General features: G+C 35.9%; 1 protein-coding gene across 4 annotated transcripts in view; it reads left to right on the top strand.

The window, feature by feature from the left end:
- Positions 1-25453, top strand: part of SLC25A21 (solute carrier family 25 member 21) — a 122434-nt gene that overhangs the window by 95618 nt on the left and 1363 nt on the right. For 3 of the 4 annotated variants that reach the window (XM_026051870.1, XM_026051871.1, XM_026051873.1), the window contains 6 exons: positions 1915-1981; positions 7526-7585; positions 8575-8682; positions 12943-13107; positions 22054-22235; positions 23074-23126. In XM_026051870.1, coding sequence (XP_025907655.1) covers positions 1915-1981; positions 7526-7585; positions 8575-8682; positions 12943-13107; positions 22054-22235; positions 23074-23126 — 635 coding nt within the window. The remainder of the gene's footprint in view (positions 1-1914; positions 1982-7525; positions 7586-8574; positions 8683-12942; positions 13108-22053; positions 22236-23073; positions 23127-25453) is intronic. The other variant, XM_026051872.1, reaches the window with a different exon arrangement.

Here is a 25453-nt window from a genome sequence, read left to right as displayed (position 1 = left end):
CTATAATATTTTAGAATGAACTGAAGAGAAGAATGTGTTTATGGGGATCTGTGTTCCTGTAGCTTATCCTACTTGAATCTCAATTTGAGCTTWAACTCAGGTTAAACTGAATGAATCTCATGTTTAAAGCTGTTTACCACTTCAATAGCTGCATTAATCATCAAGAATATACTCTGAATATATGTAAACTTTTAAAGATTAAGATTGAATCTAAGATATATAGAGGCATGGAGGGCTTCAGAGAGGCATCAAAAGAAGGGAGGGAAATATAGTGTAACAGTTGTAGTATTTTACAGTGGGGAGAATGTGCATTTGTTTTCCTTTGTTGTGCTCATGATACACATGACTGTTATCATGTTGATGACTTTTCCACTTCTTGAGAAGTATTCCAAGCAATAGGCCATTTTATAAAGGTACAACACCATCTTCCAAAATTTTGAAGACAAAATGCAAGTGCTTTCCTTCTGAAAGTGATTCTTTGTAATTGTCTTCTTGCAGTCATGMAAGACGTGTCTAAGTTCTAAAGATAAGTTGTGAGATATAACCTTGCCTTTGTGATTGTATAGATGTCCCTCTGACCTCTCCCTGTGCCCTGGGTAACATGGAAGCCAAGCACACAGGAGCTGTGTCTCCTCTTACCTGACCTGGTGGTCTTGAGAACTACCTGATACTAAAAGCATTCCCAAGACCCAGCTCCTTGCCTCCTTGCCTCCTGGCCTTGTGAGCAGTGTTGAGGCTGTCTGCAAACACCAGGTATCYTTGTGGCGGGTGATACTGATGTACTGTTGTGTTTGTCGTGAGGCATCTACTCTGCCACARTTAGCCATGTGCTATTGTCAGGATAGCAGATGTTATGGGTATGACACAGATGCTCYGGCCTATGGGTACGACACAGATGCTCTGGCCTTCTTTGCTGTACTGGAAAGTATGTGCTGTGCATGTGCGCTTACAGGTGCTGTAAAGCACAGAGGATACTCACATTTTCCTTTCTGGAGTATCTCATGGATCACCCTAGTGAAGGTTGTGAGCGAGCTCTGATGTGTTGGCTGTCAGCTGACCTCCACCTCGATCCTGAAGCCCCTCTGCTGTGTTTGATAGAGTTGCTSCTCTGGGCTCCTCTCTGGGAAAGCAGGTGTATAAAATCTACATGATGCAATTCCAAATGCTGCAAGGAGTTGGCTTTTGGCTCCTGTCCTAACTCCCAAAGACAGCAGCTATTGTAAACTTCTTAGCTAAGCCCCTTAGTGGGGCCAGGCACCAAGACAAGGGCAAAGACCTGTGTAATTGCTGTAACAAGATATTGCCTCAGTGTTTTTTTCCAAGGTGAAATACGTGTGTTCTGTTAGATCTTTGTGAATAGCCAACTTGTGCTTGTCAAATAAAGATCACTTCACATAGTTGAATGTATATTTAAAAGCAGAGTTTAAACGGCGCCTTAACCTCACCTCTGAAGGTTTTTTAATGCAACTTAAAAAAGGAACTTAGTTCCTTTTTTCTCCTAGGTCTGTATTTTGAGATCTCACTTTTTAATATCATCATATCATCATTACTATGGCAAGTAAATTCAGAAGGGCTCCGGAGAAGGAGACTGCACAACCTCATTCGATTTCAGAACTGTTCTTAATCTTTATACAGTTTTCTATCTATTCAGAATAAAAAAGATTGAATTTTTACTTATTCATTGATGATTTTTGATTGTCATGTCACCAAAACATAATAGGATGACTTCCCTAATACTTACCTAACAAGTAAGCAAAGAGAGTGTCACTGTTAACTAGAAGGATTCATCTGTATGCTTGAAAACGCTGAAAGGTTGTTTGCTTTATTCAAAAATGAAAATAGAATTGCCAATTTGGTCATGCTCCTTTGTTTATCTATACAAGTAATTTGTATGTTTGTTTGTTTCTTCAATAGATTGCTTGGATTCTACAAAGGAATCTTCCCTCCTATCTTGGCTGAGACACCCAAAAGAGCAGTGAAGGTAAAAAAAAAAAAAAAAAAAATACTCCTTTAAAAAAATATTAGGGACAATGGCAGCTATAAAAGATTTATTTTTCCCCTACTGATTGACACCAGAATTTTGGAYTCATTTAGCATAATCTTCTAGTTTTTATTAGGAGAAAAGTTTCTTGTTGATGCCCCAATAAAAACCACGCTTGATTAACCATGCCACGTGCTCTRGGTGACCCTGCGTGAGCAGAGGGGTTGGACTCGATGACCTCTGAGGTCCCTTCCAACCTTCGGCATTCTATGATTCTATGATTCTATGATTCTATGATTCTATGATTCTATGATTCTATGATCCTATGATTAAGAAGGGAAGAATGATGTTCTTACATCCTAGGCTATTCTGGACCTATAGGTATCATGTTACTGAAAAACTAATTACAATTGGTTTATATAATCAATAGTAAATAAAATGCTAGGTCATATTTGAGCCTCAGAATTACCTCCTTTTTTGATACTTTGTTTTATTCTAGACACAGCATTTTGCAAAAGAACTAGTACTAAGAATAGCTTAATAAATGRACACATTCATTAAAGAGGTTATTCCTACTTAATATCCTACTTAAAGTAACTTGGAGTAATATATTTGTAGTTTTTAAGTGCTGGCAGAGATTTTGTGTATTCCAAAAAACCTTTTTATTAAAACTGAATATATAATGGCTACAATTTTTATCATAGAAAGAACATTTTATACATTCCAGCTTTCTTGCTCTTGAAATGGATCMTTGTCTGTAACAGCATATCCATTCACTGCCATTCAAATGCTGCTCTGATTTTATTTTTTAATCCTTTGTGTTGATTTGTAGAGCATTACCTTAAAAAGAATCCTAAGCAATATATCAAGATACAATATTATTACTAGGTTTCTTTGGTTGTACTATGCAACTTTTTAYGATCATAACCTAATATTTAAGAGCCTCAAATTTCGATTCAAAATCTATCAGAGCATCCATTGTGCTATGAGCAAAAGCATTTTTGTCTTTTACCTCAGAGCTATGGAGTTGTACTATCTAAAAATGGTTATAATACCAAAGCTGATATCTTGATTTTCCTTTTCTTTTCTTTTTTKTTCTTTCTAAAATGGCTACATATGATACTAGTCCGTAGTCTGCAGTTAATCATTCATTTTCCATTGCCAGTTTTCCAGTCATTCAATTTCCAATTCCTTGTATTTCCCAATACAAGGGACAGCATTTGTATAAAGTGACAGGATTTAACCTTGCAGTATATTCCTAAAGAAGTCCTGATAATGTCATCTTTTTGTTTACATTATCACTTTTGTGTGCAAATGACATATGTCATCTATGTCAAAAAAAGATAATATAACTAAGAAAAAAATAAGTTCTATTAGATACCAAAACTGCAGTGAAGAACACTTGGATTGTATTTAAAAGCTTCCTACTAACTTGTTTCTGTGATACATTCTCTGTTTCTACACATCATTTCTTTTGAAAGAGGACAAAGTCAAKCAAATCATGTATTTTAGATAGCAGTATATATGTATTTACTTAAAATATGATCCAGGCTTCATGTCTGTACTTGTAAGCTGAGTTATTCAAAAGTTATGAGTCACTTTCTCTTACTCAAATTGGCTCCAATGCCATACTATTTATATAATTTAGAATCATTGAGAGATTATTTAAATTGGGAGGGACCTCTGGAGGTCATTTGGTGAGCCCTCTGCAGGGGAGGGCAGGGATAAGTTCTTAGATGAAGTTGCTTGGGTGCCTTGTCTTGTCAAATTCTGAAAATCTTCCAGAATGGAGATGCAACAGCCTCCCTGGGCTCCTGCTGCAGTGCTCTCAGCAAATGAGTTGCTCTCATTTTGAAGAAATTTTCCTTATATCCAATCCAAATTTCCCCTTTTTCAACCTATGACAACTCGTGCCTGTTGCGTCTTGGGCTTTCACTGTGCACCTGTGAGAGGAGTCTGACTTGGTCACCTCTATAACCCTTCTTTAAAGAGTGGAGGAAAAGAATTAGGTCCCCCTTTAGTTTCTCATATCTGTGCTAAACCTGTGCTAAACCAGCTCCCTTCTCTTAGCTTCTTGTTTAATGTCAGAAGCTCCTGGCTCCTTTAATATCTTAATGTCTSTCCCTTAGTGAGATGCTTTTTACCTGATACTTGCACATTTAAGCATCAGAGCTCAATATTGTTTTTGCAGCCATAAGAATCAAGTAGAAAGGAGGTTTAGCTTTAAACAATAAACATGCTTTTTAATTAAATCACTAAATTCTTTAATAMTTTATGCCTTGAATTTTACGCTATTCCAAGAACAACAGTATTAGTATTAACAGAAWTTAAACTATCTCAAGATATCAGTTATATTCTACATTGGAACAATTCAGGGACGGGATAGTAATGTGCATAGGAGATGCTGGATACTGAAACTGTTTCATGTAAGGTGTCATCTGCAGGCACAGTTTCTAACATCCCAATCAGAATTTGAACCCATGCATTGGCCTGAAGAGACTCCAGCTTGAGACCTCCACTAATTTCTTGCCTTATTTGTATATCAGTGTAAAACGTCCATGAAAAAACATGACATCCTTTGTCTCAACTTCCTCTTTTTATTCTTCTAATAGTCTATCAGGCCACAAGATGTCCCTTGTTCACTTCCAAACTAAAGTAGGAGTCAGAATCATGGAGGGCTGTGACCATGCCTATGGCTTTGCAATAACTAGAAAAAAAGTTAACTTTTATCTGGTTAACACCTACAAGACAACCCAAAATATAATTTGTGGGGTTCAGAATGCTTGGTTTTCACTTGTAAGAAAATAAACATTTTTATGATATATATAAGACACTTTAATCTTTTCAAAAATTTTGATATCACAGTATACAAGGAAGAGTTTGTACTGAGATTAAATATGATCTTAYGGGAATATTGTGTTTATCTGGCATAATTACATGCTAGAATAAAGCAAAAAAATGCTTTAGAATAAAGCTTCTAAAAGGAACTTATTTATCTGAAACTATTCAGCTTTAATGCCGAGTGTCAAAGACTCAAGTTCACTTTTAGGCAACTAGGTTCTCACATTATACTTAACTAGTTCTTTTTTCCTCAGTCTTTATTTCCGTTCTAAAAAGAAAGCTGGTATTTCTGGAAGACGAAAAGTCAAAGTTTATAATGCTGTGTTAGACTGAACTTAGAGGAAAGAAGTGATGATGCCAATACAATGGTTAACAGATGAACTTTTGGGTCAAATTTATATTGTGCATGTGTTCCCAGACATCTTGTTTCAAGCATATATTTTTACCTTAGAGTTATTGAGCCATCTGGTAAATACTTTGACTATTTTCTGTGTAACTTGAATTAAAGTGTATCTTTGCCAGATGGACAATATTGGTTATTATATACACCAAAGCATGTTTTAAATACATTTATCCTGCTATTCTTTCGCACAAAGCTATTAATGTAATAGAACAATAGAGGAAAAGACAAATTACTCCATGTTTTTAAAAAGACTTTGAAAGGACGTACACAGTACAAATCTGTATGATATCACTAGGTACTTCTGGCACAGTTTCATGTATAATAGTCACTCTGTTACACCCAGCAAAATATCTATTGAGTTTTACTGCTGTTGATTTGTTTTTTTTTTACAAAAAAGGGTATAACATGAAGCACAGTTACTATTAAGTAGTTATTTTATTTATGACTGTAGGAAGCTATTGATTTTTAAGGTAAAGTTTTAAGACCAAAAAATTGTTAGGTAATGTATTTCTGCCTTTATTACAACCATTTTACAGATATGTGAGACTATGGAAAACATTAAGGAATACCAGAAATTCCATTAAAGGTTAGGAGGGTAACAATGAGTAGAAAGATGTTGGAGAAAGAATAAAGCAAACTTTATTACGATAAGAAGTCAATTTATTTCAGTGGAGTGACTCACCCTCCTATAATTGACACTTTCCCAGATATTTCTTTTTATCTATAAGTAAAATTTACACTGGGAATTATGACACATTATATAAGGGAGGTATTTCATTACTATTTCAGTTACATATAAAGGTAGACCTACATGTAAGTAACGTGCTATCTCTTTTGGTTGTTGACAGGCTATTGTAGTAATTTTAAACTTATTTGCAGCATATTTGCAAGACTACCATTCAATCAATATACTGTTTGAAAGAGYTAAAATTACAGGCCCCAATTTCTAGGGCTTTTTATGCAGAATGGGATAATTTGTACTTGCAATAAATTAATATATATCCACTGACTATAGACATTCAGATTTCAGAATTTCACATATGAATTTTATGCTACRGAGGTTTAATATACATTCCCTCTTGCTCTAAATGTGATGTTATTATTAACTCATTAACATCTGTTTCTCTGCTGCATTTGTCTTGAAGCAGATCTTGCTTGAAACATACAATTGAATTCCATTCCTTGATGCTTCTTACTATTCCTACATCTCTGCTGTCATCAGCTGCTGTTGCCTCCTTTGTCCTGSTGGAAAAGGTCCATTGGCACGTGCATGGGAAGATATTATGTAAGGAAACTTGGCCTCATATGTGGAAGCCAAAAGCACGGCTTTTCAGAGGGTGCCACCCATGTTTGAATCAGCTTGATTCAAATTAGATTACATGGAATAATCAATATTTCCATTATCTTTGGTTTTATCTGGAATACAGATAACTATCATTTCTTTATACAATTTTCTTCTCCCCTCATTCCTCATGCTAGAAGTCATTCTTCACTTCTCTGATAATAGTCTTGTGTGTCAGCAAAATGATTTTTTTTTTTCAGTGACTTCAGCAACACCTTTATAGAATATGAATAACATGAGTTTGGGGGGAAACTTCCTGTACATGGAAATGCTGGAGTGGGAAGGTTCTCGTAGATCAGCAAGTCCAGTTCTCTACTRTCTTATAAAAAAGCTTTAATCAATTGATCACATCATAAACTGATCAAATTCTACTTTACAAGAGATTACAGTTTTCCCCACATTAAATGATGATTATTAGAAGGCTATTTCAGAACTCAATTCCTTTTGCTTTAAGAAAGCTTCATAAGATTTGCAGCTACATTTTGCAGCTACATTTTGTTTATAAGTAGTCTATACCCATTAATTTCACACTATGTATACTTTATCTTCCTTGTTTTTTGTCCCCTTGAAGCTTCTCTTTTGCTAAACTGAACAAGTGTTTAACCTTCTTCAGTCCTCTTTCAAAAAAAAAAAAAAGATATTTAATAAATTAATAAAATAGCTGAGTTAATAAATCATAAACATAAACTATATATTGTAAATGAACTTTTACATAGAACAATATTGTAACTTCTTTTATGCTCATATGTGCATGATATGCTAACATTCTAAACGTAATTCTCTGTTAATCTACATCTAACACTGCTACAGAGCTCATGAAATAGGAGTGGCTCTTGCTTATTTTGCACAACTGTACATGGCTACACAGGATATGAGGTAACAAAACTACATTGTGCTTTGATTTTACTAATCTGCATGACTAACTCATAATCATTTTTTTYCATACTTTTATTTTCAGTTTTTCACGTTTGAACAATATAAAAAGTTACTAGGATATGCATCATTACCACCAGGGCTGGTAAGTGTGCATCCCAAGCTTCTTGTTCTCATTTAATACAGTCCTTTCCACTTCTTCCTTTCTGTCAAAGACGCTCAAGCTGAAGGGATCAGCTCAACCAAATCGCAGTTTTGCAGAACAGACTTGGTTCTGAAAATACCAATAAGAACATTTTTTAACTAAATGATARTTACGTTAATTTCTGTCAGATATCATAATAATATTTCACTATAGTGATGTAACGTTTGTCTGTGACTGTGACTATTCATGTTAACAAATGTTATATCAATGTAGTGAATTATTATTAAGATACTTGACATAGAAATGTACAGTGAGTTTCTCCATTCCTCTTGCTGTAAAGTGCCATCAGTTTCTAAGTAAATGGAGTTAAATCCTTTGTTGTAACATACCATCAGTTTCTGAGCAAACAGAGTTAATTCATCCTTKCAGACAATGCTGGGCATTTCCATACACACCACTCATTACCATATAAATCTTTTAAGGATTGGTATTTACTTAGAGGGACTTAATTATTTGAGCTGTGCATTTTACAGCCATATGTTGCAATTTGAAAATTTCTTACATTTATTTTTTTTAAGTTGTATATCAGTTCTGTATATTTAATCCTCAGGACATTTTTGCCTTTTTAATCTATTATATTTTAAGCTATGTATTCAGACTCCGCCCATAAATAATGTGAGAGTGGTTTAGCCTTGTTGCATCATAAATCAGTCCCAGTTTGCCTTCTAGATGAATAAAGGATTTTTGATAACATTATGACATTTCATTTTAAATTTTTGACAAGTGGTTTGTGGCTATTTTAATTTCTTCTTGATGAACTGTCGGCATCTAATCAAGGCCTAAAGCTGTTTGGTAATAGAATACTGCTGCACTACTGTAATCTCTCTGGTTTCATTGTATCATTTAGTTTCATATGATGTATGTGGCATTTTACTACATGTGCTCATGAAAACTTACCTTTAAAATGTTGATTGATTTAACTTTCCTAGGCATTTGCAGTTGCTGGCTTGGGATCTGGATTAACAGAAGCAGTTGTGGTTAACCCTTTTGAAGTAGTGAAGGTTAGCTTACAGGCAAATCGAAGTGCCTTCACAGAGGTAGGAGAATTGCTTCCTGCTGCTTCTCTTTTGCTTGATGAGGTATAAGACACTTCAGATTTCATTTTTAGACCAAGATGTCTCTATTCTAATAGAATATATGCCTCAGATGATTTTCCCACAAGCTTAACAGGGATGCAAAATTAAAGAGATTCAGTAGACAACATCTTCAGAGATATGTGGCCATAAGGTATTGTCAGCTGTGTCAGCATCTCCATTGAGATATTCTGTGYCCAAAGTGTATCTTCCTTTAATGGTCACCTCACAGCCACGTATAGACGGGCCTTTCAAGCCTTTATGCACCAGGAGTGATTCTTCTTTTGTTGTATATAATGTGGCCTCTAGTTGTGGACATTTTCATTTCAGCCTCTGGTGAGAAGAAGGTTAATTTCCCCTCCACTTACCTAGGAACCAAATCTTCAAGCTTTGTATAAGAGAACTGCATTACTTACAAGTACAAATAGGTATCTAATCTAGATACAGTTATAACACATACAACTAAATAAAAATACCTTTCCAAATGTTCCCTGATCCTAAAAATCAATCTGAGACCAGTACTTTTACTTTTTATTATATGTTTTCATCATTTTTTAAATTTCTACATTATTTTTTCCCTCTGCAGTTCTATATGAAAGAGAAATATGGAGGCATTGTCAGACAGAGGTAGTTCTGACTGGAATCTGGAAAGACATGAGAGGTTTCTGTGAGATTTTCTTCCTTTATTCCTCAGTGAATAAGTTTAAGGAATGTCAAAGCAAGTCTTTTAAAATCTTTTAGAAATCAGCTGCACTTATTATGGTAGAAGTACCAAATCACATTAGCATGGCATGAAAGTTTGGCTGAATCCCTAGTGAGGCAAGATACTCATCTATTAAACTTCAACTGATTTAATATTTGCTTAGCTTCTATCACTTATCTGCACAAATTGAACCCTCTTTTGGGATTCACCGTAAAGAATTTATCATCTATTCTTTTAGATATACTGAGCCAAAATCTTCAGGTATAATCTCACAGACTGCTTCTATTGATTTCTAAATGACATAGAGTTACTTTGAAACTCATTGAGAAGCATTCTCTTTGAGAATAAATTTTAAAACATTTTGCAAATTTATATTAGTCTCTCAGTGCATCTCAAAGAGATGCCTGATTGCTCTGAGTCCCCAATTTAAGTATTTTTTTAACCGTGTATAGAAAAAACACTGAGAGTTAATACTGTACCAGAGTAAAAGATTAGGATCCTGGAAGGAAAGAGACTGGAACTGAGAGAAAATTATGCATGAAATGAAGAAAATTAAATGAAAAAAAAATAGGAGGACTTACTGCTGTTCCAGCCAGTCTATTCAGTAAGCAGATATTCTTGATCTCTCTTTCCCATGGTTGTGAAAGATAGAATTATCTTCTATTAATGAAAATTATAGTTTTTGAGTGTAAATATATTTTACCATAGTTCCTGGAGCAGCATAGTTCTTGCAAAATTACAAGAGGGCAATATATCCTTCCTATTCATACATTTTAAATTCTTTTCTCCCTATTTTGGATTTTTTAACAAAGTCTAAGGTATTTTATTTAGTCAATTTCATGTAAATTTTATTTTACTTTAATTTCTGCATCTCTTCTTGCTGACCTCCAGAATAATCAAGTAACCACACAGTAACTCGTGTGGTTGTGGGTTTTTAAGTGAAAATGCTTTAAATTCAGAAAAAGAAAACAAAGTTTGTATTTTAGTGAAAATATTTACAATATTCAAATCATAATAAATTATTGTACAAATAAGATTCTAAGTGCCTACCTGCCCAAACAAAAAGACACATACTGATGTTCTTAAATCACAAAAATAACTAAATCACAGAGACATCTTTTTTTTAAGTGCTAAGATCTCTGAATTTCTGTGAACCTGGAAAACTAGTGATTACTAGTGATTTCATTACCATAAGTGGAAGTTCTCCTTGAGAATGTGCTAAAGAACATTCCACCCTAAAGCAGATTTCAGGAATAGAAATACATAGTTTGTTTAAAGCATGCTCTCTTCTGTAAACGTAAGCCTAGTGGGATAAGCATGTGCCTGTTATTATACAGCGCAAAGCAATGGCACACTCACTTCACTACCATGCATTGTTTTTCTAAAAAGGTTAAATGAAGTATGTACTTACCCATTGTGTAGCTTTCACACTATATGATGAAACCTAATGCAACTCACTTTGACTGTTGTATTGAAATAATAAATATATCTTGTTTAAAGGAACAAGGAAGAGCATGAGCACATACACCCACACCCAAACTCCAGCACACCCCCAAAACAAATACACAGACACCCTGGTGACAGAGGGATTGTTCTGTGGTACCAGATCATCTTTCTAGGGCTGAGCATTTTAAAGAGGAAGGCYACTATAAATCACATATTGGCATGTTTGTGATTTGGATATCACTCTAGGTGAAAATACTGCAGTGATTTTTTATTAAAAGAAACTCCTAGCAGCCCCACCACCTTGTTGTTTGTTTCTCTTTTTCTTCCKTTCAGATTTTACAGCCTAGCCAACTTTACCCGCTAGGGAAAGCTCACTAGCTACAGATAGACCTGCAATGATAAAAATCATCTCACCTAACGTCAGAGGTGTGATTAACTAAATAAACACATGTGTCTACACATGTGTTAGGGTGAGAAGGACCTGACTTCACATTCCACTGACTAGGCCTCTCCTGAGTATAAGGCAATAGCTGATTATGTGCATTCCACTTCAGATGCTTACACAATAAATTCTTCTATCAGAGTTAGTCATCCTAAGGTTCTTCCATCACCAGGGCAGAAAGTAAGCCTTATAGGGCAAGATCAAACAACATTTTACATGCCTACTTTGGATGAGGTGGATTTTTTAGGGTGTCTCTATTTTGGTGAATGAAAAGGAGTCTTGTTGAGTGGATCAGGAGCAGATGTAGATGTTGCAGACATCTGCATCTCAGTTGGTGCATCCCATCTCAGCCGTTCAGCAACTGTCAGGCTTGGACTTCTGAGTAGTTAGTAAATTTATGTTTAGGATAAGCCTGCGGCATACCTTATTGTTGAAAGTTGCCATCTACAGTTTCAATCACTTTATTCACGACCTTTAGTTTTTCTTTATGTATCTAATCTTCTTTTAGACGATTTCATTTCATGAGAAAGGACATTATTCCTAGCAACTGGCACAAATTTCATGTTGGATGTCTACATTTTTGAATAGATTTCCATCTCACTAAGCAGTTTTGAATCCCTGAGAGTACTTTACAAAAGTAAATTATAGGAAAATAGATGCAGAGCATCAACAGGTGAATACTAGTTACTACATATATAAAAAAAAAAAAAACAGAATTAAACTTATATTAAAGAGTAAACTTGTCAGTCATAAACGGTCATATGCTGTGTTGGATGTAACAGGGATCATTTGGCTGATGCAGTTGTTCTCCACAGTGATATTTTGAAATGAAAACTCATTAAACAAAGTGTATTGAAATTAGTAGTATTCACAGTGTTGTAGTCAAAGTTATTCTATATTTTCATGTTTGAATATCGTAGAGGAAGTCATGTTTTGCCTTTCTAATTAAATATTTGGTTGCCCATAGCTGACTTTATGCTTTGGAGAAAAGCAAATTCAAGCCAACAAAGTTTTTAAAAGTACTTTTTCTATTATTCATATTATTCATACAAACATGTATGGCCTCCCTGGCTGCTCCAAGTTTTGGCCCACAAGAACTTCCCAAATGACTCAAAAATTTCCTACTCCAGATTAGTAACTCCATTCCTTCTACACAATGCATATTCCTGTGTCATTGATTCTAATATAGAAACTGTTTTTACTGTCTTGTTGTGCAGATTTAATGTTCTATACTCTATTGTGTAAAGGTTTCGTATTAACAGCATAGTAAATAATCAAGACAGTATTGCCAGATTCATACATTCAAGACCACAAGTTGTTCTATAAAATCTAATTAAAAATTTTAAATAATGAGTTTAAATCTTATTCTTTAGAGACCCCTTATCTTTTAGAGGACCTTTATATCATGCTTTCAACTTTCTTCTGCAATCAGAAAAATAATCTTTTTATAATGAAGATTATGATTCATACATGTCACAGTAACCCAGCTGGATTTTTTAGGGAAAAATAACAAATATTGTGAGACTAAAGTTAAATGACAAGAACTGGCAACATGGTGATAGTCAACAGGCTATGATTTCTGTTTCCTTTTTGAATTTTCTTTTCTTTTTCTTATTTTGTTTAACTTGTGCAGCAACCATCCAGCTTTGTTCAAGCTCGGCAGATCATTAAAACTGATGGTCTAGGACTCCAGGGACTCAACAAGGGTCTCACTGCAACATTGGGCCGCCATGGAGTTTTTAATATGGTTTACTTTGGATTCTACTTCAATGTGAAAAATATTCTTCCAGTCAGTAAAGTAAGTTCTTCCTGTTATATAACAAGCAGATAAGAGATTTGGCAACCTAATTAATTCAATCATGTATCTTCCTGTGCAAAGTTGTGGTTTATAGTAAAAAACAGTGACTGACCCATCTTGCTATTTTGTATGTGTATAACATTTTATTGGTAAGATTTGTGTAGCAATACAAGAATTCRTATTCCTGCCTTTTAATCAAAACTGGCCATAAAAAAAGTAATCATATTTGAATTCTCATTTATGTGAATACCCACTGTAGCATTATAAAAGTCAATAATTGTGGTGTAGGTATGTCAACACTTATACGAGTTATATGTGTATTTTTTTCTGTAGTAAGCTAGCTTGGAAGAGCAAAAATTACTGTTTTTTGAACATCTTTCACTACTCGCAAAGTAAGACAGCAAGCCTGATGAGATGGCAGACTTGCAGTAGATTGGATGTTCTGGCTGTGTACTAGGTATGTTTACTCAAAAGGCAGATCAGCCTAGTGTTTAAGGATGAAAAGATGGATTTACCCATAGAGAGGAGGCCAGATCCAAAACAGATCTTTATGTAGTATACTTATGAGTGAGTTGAAAGAACCTATATAGCTGTAACTCAACCTGAAACAATTATATTCACATAGTCTCAGATTCCTCTATATAACAAAAGGAAATTTTATTAATGAAAACATGATAGTGCTGGCAACTTTCTAAATGATTGTGTGAGCCTAATCTTTTAGTAATGACTGCAGTACATTACTTAATGTGTTTTCACTAATGTAATTTTTAAATGATGACAGTTAAACAATCACAAGTGTAATGTATAGTTGTATCCGTAGAAGAAGCTGCAGTTTACATCAAAAGGGATTGCTTTCTATTCCCAGATGAAGCAACACCTTTTCTTTTCTTTGCACTTCTAAGTAGCATGGTATTTTTGTTGGCAGTGTTGTATAAATGAAGAAAAGCTCCACTTTGTATTTGCAGATTGTTACAATAAATTGAATTGTTCAAGTGCAACTAGCCTGCAGGTTTCTACAAGTTATTGTAGTGTATTTAAGCATATTTTAATGATGTACTTTAATCACGCATTCTGAAAACTCCAGGCACGAGCAGTGTTTGATACTAACATAGAAGTAAACACTTTTATGTTGATCAAAAGATGAAAAATATAATTACCCAAAAAGTTYAGAGTTATATGTAGGTAAGCATATGCATGCACAAAGAGCATTCATGCATCTTYGAAGGAAATCCCAAAGTACTCCAGTATATTAAGCAAAACATAGCATTAATATTTGGCATAAGAATACTTTCTTAGCCTTTCAGATAACAAAGAAAAAAAATAGAGAGAGAGGAAAACAGCTTTTGTATGATTAGAAAGATTCAGAGCTCTGTGATCTGAGAGAAATTAGCATTTTATTATTTTAGGTACATATAGAAAATGAAAGGGAAATCACTTCGATGGTGTCATTSAGGCCAGCTAGCCCCTAAGTATCTCCTATCAAAGCAAAAGACTGTGTAGTCAAAGCAGGACTGGTCTGCACTAACTGCAAATAAGCGGAGAAGTTTGTGCCGGACCACTGTGGCTACATCTGTGCTAGCATCCTGAACATCATGGAAACTTAGTCATCTGTGCTGTTAAGTGTTAAGTGTTCCCTGGCAGCACAAGTTTGGCCCAGGCCAGCTCGTGCACAGCTCCTGGATATGGCTTAGGAGTTAGCACAGACAAGGAACCGCTCCTGGTGGGCAGCTTTCATGTAGCCTCTCTGTTTTGGATTGTTATAGCATTTAATAGCAAAGACATAGGACAATCTATGCCCTCTAGCTTCAGTGCTGCAGATCTGAATGTACTGATATAGCCACTCTTGTCATGAGTTCAGCAGGGTGTAGACCAGACCTCGTGTGTTTTGTGCCAGCCAGCGGTGTGCCTCAGATATTCACATGTGCTGAACTTCACTTCAGTGACTGGAAAACAGAAGTACTCAATAATACTTTGGATCTGCACTTAAATCTCTTTTGTCAGTAGGCAAGTGCTAGAATCTAAGAGTTATCAAGCCTGTACTGTGATTTTGATTTAAGCTATTTTTCAATTAGACATAAAAATATTAGAAGCTGTAACTTTCCAAGTTTTCTCACATATTTGGTTTCATTAAGAAAGCTAATTTGTTCATTTTGTGTACTTCTCCAGAGAAGAAAAATTTAAAGTCAGTCTCGCAATATTGACAAGCATATAAAAATTGTGAAATAAGAATACTGCACTTCTGAAATTATTTTGGCTCTTGGTTATATATCTGCTGTTCACCATCTGTAACGTAAGTGGAAAAATGTATGGAAATGTCCATACGAGCCTTTTAGCTGTCAACAGTGCTAAACTGTGCATTAAATTTGCATCCCAATTAAGGATGTTTGCAGCTTATTTTGCCAAAAACAATAAACCTTTTATGTTGAATGGTCAAATGATATAAATGACATGTGTGGGTTGTAAATGTTCTTAATGAATAATTTTTCATGTGTTCAGTCTGTTCTGATAAAGAGAACATTAACAGCCAACATCGTGCTCTGTTTACTGAAAACAGAGTAAGCCGGACTCTTTTCAATTGCCACTAATGTATCAGCCATGGAGCATTAACGACTATGCATCTGCACGAGCAATCAAATTAGTCTGAAAATGTATATCGTCTCAGTTTTATAGCACATGCCTTTATAGCACATTTCATAGGCTTCCAGCAGCTCTCACTTTCYTACTTTTTATCATGGTTAGGTTTGATGGTAAAAGTTAGTTTCATTAAAACCTTTGCTCACTGCTACCTCCAAGTGGCTGTCATATTTCTCAACAATATGAGATTTCCATATTGTGTTGAAAGCCCCCTTTGAAACATGGTCAACTGCAAAACCCATTTCAAGTCAGACACAGCCTCAGCGGCTGCAGATGTGCCACCTGTTAACAGGGCTGCTGCACTGAGTGGTGGCAGTCAACTAGCATGTTCTTCTGTCAGAGAAAGGGCCCTAATGTCTCCAGGCAAAGAAGGAATGGAAAACCAATATTGGATGTTCATCTTGGGAAATAAACATGATAGAAGGCAAGGTTTTATTTTTTGTTTTTAGATCCACCCCAATGTGGCATTTAAATATCGAAACACATAGTGCAAGGGACATGCAGTGCAATAGAGTTGAAAARAAGCAATAAAGCAAGATGATGTAATTGAAAACTGCAGCAGAGTGGGAAAGAGAATAAGTGCAGAGCTACAACCCAGGAACTGGGTTTTGTCAACTACAAAGATTTGTCAACTACAAAGAGACAGCAACACTTATCTGCTGCAATGTTACAATCTTCCACTGATGTCAGCACTCTCCAATATGAGGTGTCCTGTGGACTGCTGACATTATAGCCTATAGTGTTTAAAGATGTCACCAAAAGGTGTAACATAGAAGGAAGAATATGTTTTTATTTCACCTACTCCTTTCCTGCAATATTCTTATTTTGCTTCCTCAATGTACAGTTACTTATGTTTAGCAGAGGATTTTCTAAATGAAAATGTTTAAATCTATCTGCTATTTCTCTTGCTGRCTATACTGAATAAGTCTATAGAATTTTGTATATTTTGTATTCTGTGACTACATTTTTGTTGTCTCTTGTTTTTCTGCTTAGCATCAAAAGCTCTTTGGTGCAGATGTTTGTTTGAGACTAATGAAGAGGAATCTTGGTCTTGCCCTAAGGCTCCAAAAGAGTGTAGCAAAAGAATAAATAGTGAATAATAATACTAACAAAAATCTGGAGTAAGATGAAAAAAATTTACAGGAAATTGCATTATGGGAAAAAAATCACTGAGAAGATAGCAAGATATTTGAAAATGCAACCCTACAGGAGCAGATAGCTGTTAGGAGCAGATGTTATGCTGGAGATCATCCAGGACATTTATCCTAGCAGCTGCCATTCTTCTTATTATACTGTTAGACTTTTGACAGGTGGATTTAAAATACCTAAAGAAGTATCTGCTGCAATGAAATTGCATTCAAGGAGCATTCTGAGATGATACCAGTGTGAAAAAAGTATATTCAATCCCAGCAAAGTGCAGCTGTGACTATGCATTGTGGAATGTCTTTCCTGGTTATCAATATGCTCACGGCTGTTATCTTAACAGAGGTCAGAGCAAAATTGTGCTCATCAGACTGCAAACTGTAGTTTACAGTAAGTATTTTACTATGTAAATGAATGAAATGTACTTAAGTGAGAGTAGATAAAAGTAAGAAACTATTCATAAAGCTATAGATCACAATAAAAATGATGACTCTTCTTTCAAAGAATCGAAGCACAAGTTATCATGACAATGATGGGATATTCACCTTTTTATTGTTGCCCTTACTGACCTCCAAATCACTTGATCACACCCATGACAGTCCTTGCCTCTTGAAGAGCAGAAGTCAACGACTTTTCTTCCCAGCTGTCCTCACTGAGGAAACCCAGGTCCTGTCTGTCCTCTGGATTGCAAGTCTGGTCTGTTTGAAGCAATTTGTTCTAACTTTTCATCTCCTTGTTTCTTCTCTGAGCTATCTTCACCTTTCCTCTGTATGAAGATATCTTTTCTCCCCTGTCTTGAAAGTTCCCCTTCTTCAGACCCACTAGCTCCTTTCTTCACAGTCCATTGCCATAGGCAGCTCATTTTAGTGGTTAAAAACAATTATCAGGTTGGGTAAAACATTTCCTGAAGCAGCCTGTTTTGCTGCCAAACACTCAATTATAGACAATGTATAATGCCAGGTCAGGTTTTCTGGCACTACTCAGTTTGCCATGGGAATTCCTGTGCTATTATACCTCATCTCAGCCACAAAGSCTGGGAAGTGACACTACCCCTTATTCCATGCTTTTCTCCCTCTTCAATCCAATAATTGCTAGGTATACCAGGCAGAACCACAAAGTTGACCAAACCAAAGCCTTCCTTGTTATACAGAGACAGATGGAATGTGCCGCATATGGTGCAAACCTCTCCGTTCTATTCCTGGCTTCTCCACTCACCCTTTAGGTGACCTTGAGTAAATGCATTTAAATTTAGAAGTCATTTCAAAACACTTTAAYCTTCTGTGCCAAATACAACTCATCTATAAAGCTAATATTATGGCTAACTTTTTCAAAGGAGTCTAAGAAACTTGATGCAAATATTCTTCTCAAAGTAAGGGCTTACTTGGGGCTAATTCCTGTAGGCTGCTTTACAAATAGCAGCTTCAAGTATTATTCAATTCTTTTTATTTGTCATTCCTGCAAATTGTCATGAATTGACCATCTCTTTGCTTAGTAAACATCATTCTTTTATAGAAAACTTATGTATAAGCTACTGGGAAGTATTAAAATATGTCTATAAAGTCTTTTTTTTTGTAAGCTGTGTACCTTCAGTAATCCTCTCCACCAAAAAAAAAAAAAAAAAAAACTCTCAAAACAAACATCCTGAAATTGAAGCAAACAAATTTGAAAGATAGTTTCAGTTAGATAAAGAAATATTAATAGATCTTTTGATTTTCATTGATTTTTTCCTTAAATACAGAGCTAAATGTATATTTCTGTGAGCTACATTATGCAATTGCTATTCATTCTGAGTAGGGCGTAACTACATCAGTAAGAAGACAAGGGAAAAATAAATAGCACCCTTGAATGTCTTTGCTTTTCATGTTTCTGAACACTATATACATGCAGGTGGACTGTGTGAATTGCCCATTTCTGGGCAACTCGTAAATTAAAATAACTTCAATGAGTGACAGTTCTGTATGTGAGCATGTATGTGCTAGATTTAGGACTAGAATTTGCTTTTGGTAGCAATTATGGAAGAAGCAATTAATGAAGAATATTATGAAGAAATTGGGCAACATATGATTTAAGAAGAACTTACAGTACTCACTAATTTAGAAATATTATAATAGGAGCAATGAGGTATAAAAAAAGAAGATATAACATCTCAACATTTCTCTCCTAAAGTAATGAAATCCAACAAAGCATGCATAGACATGACTTTTATGGCACAGAATAGCTGTTTTTCATGGCTTCTGGTACTAACAGGACAGGGACTCAGATGTTCAGGAAATGAGACTGTGAAGGCTGTGCTAAAAAGTTGCAAGGATCAGGCTTTGTTGTCCGACCACAGCAAAATTGTTCCATTGTAGGTAAGCAAACTGCTATTTCACTCCCTTGTGGTGCACTGTACTACAGTCTGTTATCCTGCTTCTGCTCTACTTCGTGTTCTGCTCGTACTACAGAAAAACACTTTTCCCTGAATGCAGAATTCATGTGTGTTCTTCCTCCAGTTCTGCTGTTTGTGAAAGCAAGAATAACTTGCAGAGAACTTTTTTTTCCAAGATACTAAATATGGAGCATATACTCTTCATCTGGAGGACTGTGTGCTGCAGAAGTTGGTGACAAGGACCTGGTGACAGTTGTCTCAGCTAGCCAGTTACACTGTCAGCACTAGAGGAACAATATTTCCTTTCACTGGATCTTAAACAGCTAGGAATATTCTGGCTTGGGCCAAAGAGAGGCTTTCAGTGCAAAAAGACAGGCACTGCTTCATAGCAGCTTGCACCCACATGGTAGACCACCAGTAAGCTTGTGCCTGTAAGCTTTGTAGACAAAGATATAAATGGTATTTAGAAATCTCTGTTTTCTGCTTAGAGACAGTGGCAGAGTAAAATGCCACTAATCTGTGCAAGAACTTTTTAATTAGTTTTAACAACTAAATTTATTTGCAGTCTGTTAKGTGCGTGAAATGACCCAGATATTACAGTGACGAATGCCGTAAAAATCCTTTCTCCTGAAATGAGTAGTAAAAACTCAAACTATATCGCAAAACTACTGTATACCACAGTGCATTTGGTTAGGATCCAGCTTTGTGYGTGAGCAAAGTGCTGTCTTTTGACATTTTCTGTGTCACAGAAAAATGGATTAGAAATAAAGCAATTTGTTTTAGTTTCCCTTTAGCTACGTTGGTGCAGTGTCATATTTCAACAGACTTTCACTTGATTCGACACTCCACTCTCGTATACTTTGCAGCACTAGCAATCACGAAACAGGCAACTCTGACACTGGAAATGCCCTAAAATATGAAAATATTGTATCATTCARAGATAAGGGATTTGCCAAAAGCAGCAAAGCCTGATATTTGATACTTAATACATAAATATTTTAGCTTGATGGGTACAGCATAGCCCAGAAGGCAGCCCACCGGCCTTGGTTCCATACAAAAAGCATCCTCGCTCCAAAGCTTAGCAAAGATATTGCAGACCTTTGGCTACTACAGAAAACCAACCGAGCAGTGGTGGCCTCTTCCCTGCAGCCTGGTTTGACAAGGCTAATAGAATCCGTGAATGTGCTTAGTTYTCAGGTGTGTGTTTATTCCCATGCCTGCTGCCTGGAAGCAGGTACCATGCTGGAAAGGGACTGCCTTCCAACTGCCTCTCCAACTTCACAAGGAATCTTTCTTTTTCCTTCTGAATACCACAAAAAAAATGACTGTACAGCAGATTTTTTATTATTTTTTTCCACCTCAGAAACTGTCATTTTATACAGAATAAACTGTACTTCGTTGTTTAGCATTCTACTAAAAAGTTATACAATTCTTGATATACCACAAACTATTCTAATTATAAAAAGGGGTTATCTTGGTATATTTACTGTTTTGTGAAGTCAAGGTGTTGAGTTTCTCTGCAAGTAGTAATAGGCTCTGTTGAGTTTTAACGGTTCTCTCCGAACATCTGGGTGAACTTTATCCAATGAATATCATGGAAGTTTTAACTAATGTTTCTTGTTGCTAGCCTGGAAAGGAAAATGTCTTAATTGTTACTATTTTTAGTCACAAATGWACAAATTTAGAAAAGAAAGAATGCACTCCAATATAATTTAATTTTAATATCGTGCTGATGTTATGACATGGCAAAATCATCTATTGTTTTACTGCTGATTTTCTGTAAAGTGTTTATGAAGAAAGGAATTTATACACGCAGTATTTTATAAAGCAGTGAAGCATCTTTTCTGTTGAAGAGTGACAGAGAAAAGAAGCTATGTTAATAGAAAATGCAACAGGATAGATTTTACTATGATTTCCACTATTCATAGAAATAGGATTAGACTTGCTTTGAGAGACTCTGGCTCCTCGATAAATTCTGAATTCTTTGATGTTACCAAGATAGGAAGTTTTTGTAAAATATCAAATAAAACTCAGTTGGATTGTGAACTATGAATGAGCAAAGAGGTTTTTAGATGCACTTCGAACCTGCTTCTAGCTTTTGCCATGAGCATATTGCTGGGTGCAGGAACAATCTGTTGTAAATTCTTCAGGCAATTAGCGGAGTGAGGTACCGGGGTTTCTAATGCGCRGGACGGGGAAGGCTCTTTTGCAGTTGCACCGAGCTGGATTGTTAATAACAGGAAGCTAGCACTTCTTAGTACAGTGGATCAGCTACATGTGAAAATAAATGTAAAAAACCTGGAGGGGAATGGCAGCAGACTGAGATTAGCCTTTATTTAATTTAGCATTTGGGGGTCCGGCACACAAATGAGCATTTTAGTAGGCTTCATGGTGGAAGTTGCTGTCATTTGTAAAATATTCTGGCCAATTAGCTAATAGTGTGCTTGGATTTCTCCTGTTTTGATACAGTAATACTAAGTACATTGTGAAGCCCAATTATACAAATCATCCCCATATGCCATACCAGTCTTTCTTTATGAACTGTGTTTATAAATCCTGTGTGAGGAAATGTGTACTTCAGCAATTTAGACCATGTGTAAAAACATAGCCAATAGGATTGTCAAGAAAACAAGTTCCAGCGTAGGAAATCCTAATGTGTTCCGCTAGAATAACATCACTGTGTTGTGTTGTGTGAGTTTTCTGATTAAATGCATATTACTTTATAGTGTTTAACCTGCATAGGTCCTTCCGTTTCCCTTTTTATTCTTTCTTTCTTTCTTTCTTTCTTTCTCTCTTTGCAGGATCCAAATTTGGAGTTTTTGAGGAAATTTGGAATTGGGTTGGTCTCGGGAACAATAGCCTCAATTATTAACATTCCTTTTGATGTTGCAAAAAGTAGGATTCAAGGACCACAGCCAGTTCCTGGAGAGATCAAGTACAGAACCTGTTTTAAAACTATGGCAACAGTCTATAAAGAAGAAGGGTAAAACATTCTTATTTTAATAAATGTCCAGACCTCTATTTTAGTTCATATGGGTCCATTAAACCATGTTGTTATATTTCAGATTTGATGAGAACCATTAAGCCACCCTGAATTCATGGGTGCAAAAGAGCACAATGTAACATTTTGAAAATGTATTTTAGAATTACAAGGAAACATCTTCCTACTTTGTGTGAACCGTTACAAAGGAATTGCAAGATGATTATTGGGTTGTCAAAATTTGTGTTCCACAAATAAAAGTTGAATTCGTGCATAACATTTTTTTTTCTACTTTGATAACCTTAAAATCAACTCATCATATTGTAAAAGGAAAGTAACAATAGAAAAGAGGATATTTCCCAATATCTACTTGTAATTTTGCAAAGCTCTGTGCTTTTAATAAGATTGCTGAAATAATTTTATTGGGGATAGGTCTTTCTGGTAATAACTTTTTTCCAGCTTTATAAAGATTTTTCTCAAGTGAGGACTACATTGTAGCTTTGATATTCAATTATGGCAGTCATTTTGTTCATGCACACAGCTGTTGCTAACAAACTTGTCTTGAAAGTAAAATCATCTCACTGATTAAAGTCATATTTCTGATTGGCTGGGCTCTCGGTATAGCTTTTGTGAGTGAACATTGATTAGCTTTTTCTCCTTGTCTGATCTGCCTCTGTAAAATGTTAAAATCCAGATACTGCCTGCTATCGAACATGCGTAATTTCAAATAATTGTTTCTAAGTGCTCTGCCAGCATTTTAATAAACACATGCTAAAATTCCATTCTGCTCCTAAAGCAAGAGCATTGTTTGAAATGTTTTGTTTGTTTTTCTTCTTTACAGATTTCTGGCTCTGTACAAAGGCTTGGTTCCCAAGATCATGAGGCTTGGCCCAGGTAGTTTTTCCTCCATCATTTCTATAATGCTTTTCTTTTTGCTTTCTCTTCCTGTTTTCTAATTTCTTGACAGATACAGTAAGCCCCAATCAAATATTTGTATCACTGTACCCAAATCATCAAAATTTCTCTATTATCTTTGAATGGTTCCCTTGGTGATAATAGCAGGTAATAGTATTATGTATGGATTTGGCTAAATGTGTTTTTTCTAAAGAAAAAAGTATCAATTTTGCATAAACATTGGATAATTGTCGATTCAAGTAAGTCCTAGTTTGTGCAATTACTCTGTGAGCAAGCCAAGGTGTGCCCATGCAAATGGCAGAACTGTAAACCCCAGGACAGTAAGTCTTTGAAACTGATGCTTAAAGCTTGCCCTATTCCCTCTAAAGTGATTCTTTGGCTTCTCTAGGACTACTTTGTACCAAAGTCACCCTAAAATGAAGGTTAGAGTGTGTTCAGGTTAAATGTTCTCAACTAGTCAAGGTTGCCTAAGCATATCAAATTCTAGGTACTTTCTGCTTCCTGTGCCCTTTGCGGACTGTAAAAAGCACCCAAAAAGCTGATAGAATGAGCTGAGAAGAGAATCCTATGGTACTAAAATACAAAGACAACAATTTTGTCTTGGAATTAGGTTTGTTGATTGACCTCATCCCAATAGCTGTTGCTGCAAATGCAGGAACAGAATGGCTGAAAGCTGCATCTTCTTAGGCTGCCAGACTTTTTTTGTTTCTCAAGCTGGTTTTGATTAATCATGAAAGCAAAGCACTGAGGCCTTAGATTTTGCCAGCCCACAGAGGCAGTCTGTGTTGAAAAGCGCAGGAGCCCCAATTTGAAAAGTATCCCACTCCCAGGAAGCTGTATTTCCATTGTGCAGGATGGTTTAATAGGCAAGAGCACACATGGTTAAAAGCAAGTAGGTATAAAGGAGGCGTCAGGTTCGCCTGTAGATGTTTGCATATCCGATCCCTTTGGCTAAGTACAAGGCTCTGCCTGTTTTTTGTGCAGAGTAMAGGAAGAAGGTGGGGAGAGAATAAAAGGTAGCTGAGCATGTCTCTGGGAATGAAGAGCTTTTTACCCAGTACTTCAAGGGTACTGCATCACATACAAGACATATAGAAGGTGGGCCTCCACTTTCTTAGTGSCCCTTAGCACTTATTCCCTTTGGAATAAAACTTCCCGTCCAACAAGTGACTGTACACTCTGGCACAGATTCAACAAATCAGTTAAGTATGTGCTTGACTTTAAATATTTTTATAGTCTCTTTGACTAATATGTAGATTTGACTTTCCAGTGAAACAACAAAACAATCATTACTTGGACTGTAAAAGTAATTCCTTCTTCCAACATGTGTATGCTTTAGGGAAGACAGATACACAAACAGATCACACAGGATGAGAACTGGAAGTCAGCCTTTGAGTTCAGATTACATCTTCTAGATGTTGTACCTATGACTGGTTTGTTGGTCAAAGCCTTTTGCAGACTCATGCTGTCTCAGACTATCTGCCAGTTGCTGTTCATAGAGGATTTTAAGCCTGATCATGGCTCATTAGGATCAATAAAATGGGAAAACTCTTGCCGTATGCCTGACTGGTTGTACCTATCCCACTACATGGAAAGATCTTCCCAGTTTTGTAGCAGAAGACTTGTTTTTCAGAGGTGCTGCACTCTGACCAGCTACCTGAGCCAAAAGAAAAAGSAAAGGAAAGAAAATATTTGTGCCCCAGAGCTGGCACTCACAAATGGCACATTATTACAAGACACTTCGGCGCCTGCAACCTGGCACCTGACTATCTTCCCACTTTCTCCACCCAGAAGCTTCTCAGTATGCTTWGTTATACAGACACCTTCCAAAATCTCCCTTCTTCAGCTGTAACCAATTGTGCCCAGTTGTGGAAGGGCTTTACTCCCRTTTCACACAAAACAGAGATCCTTTATTGCATTCCAGCTGGGATATTATACCATTTTCTGTTCTAGCAGCTAAACTAATGTCATTCCATCAAATCAAAACTTTCCCTGTGGATTCATAGCTAGATACAGTCACAAGATTACACTCATTCCAAAACTGCCATTTTCTAATTTAGATATGGCAACATTTAAATGAAGAGTTGAAAATGTTTCTTGAATCTTACCTGGAAGTATTTTCATCACCCAGGTGATCAATTTTTCTCATTCCATCAGATAAGTTGCTCTTTCATGACCAGATCTCACTCTAAACAAAGCTACATATATACACATATTCACAGGTGAAAAGCTTTGTTTGTAGAAGAAAAAATAATTTAGTATTGCAAAATGATAAGAAAAATATCGTAAGTACACCCCAGGTGATT

Source organism: Nothoprocta perdicaria, unplaced genomic scaffold, assembly GCF_003342845.1.
Source record: "Nothoprocta perdicaria isolate Ctin4 unplaced genomic scaffold, notPer1 scaffold_8, whole genome shotgun sequence".
NCBI classification, from domain to species: Eukaryota; Metazoa; Chordata; class Aves; order Tinamiformes; family Tinamidae; genus Nothoprocta; species Nothoprocta perdicaria.
Note: the sequence above shows the minus strand (reverse complement) of the source record. Positions and strands in the feature narration are given on the sequence as shown.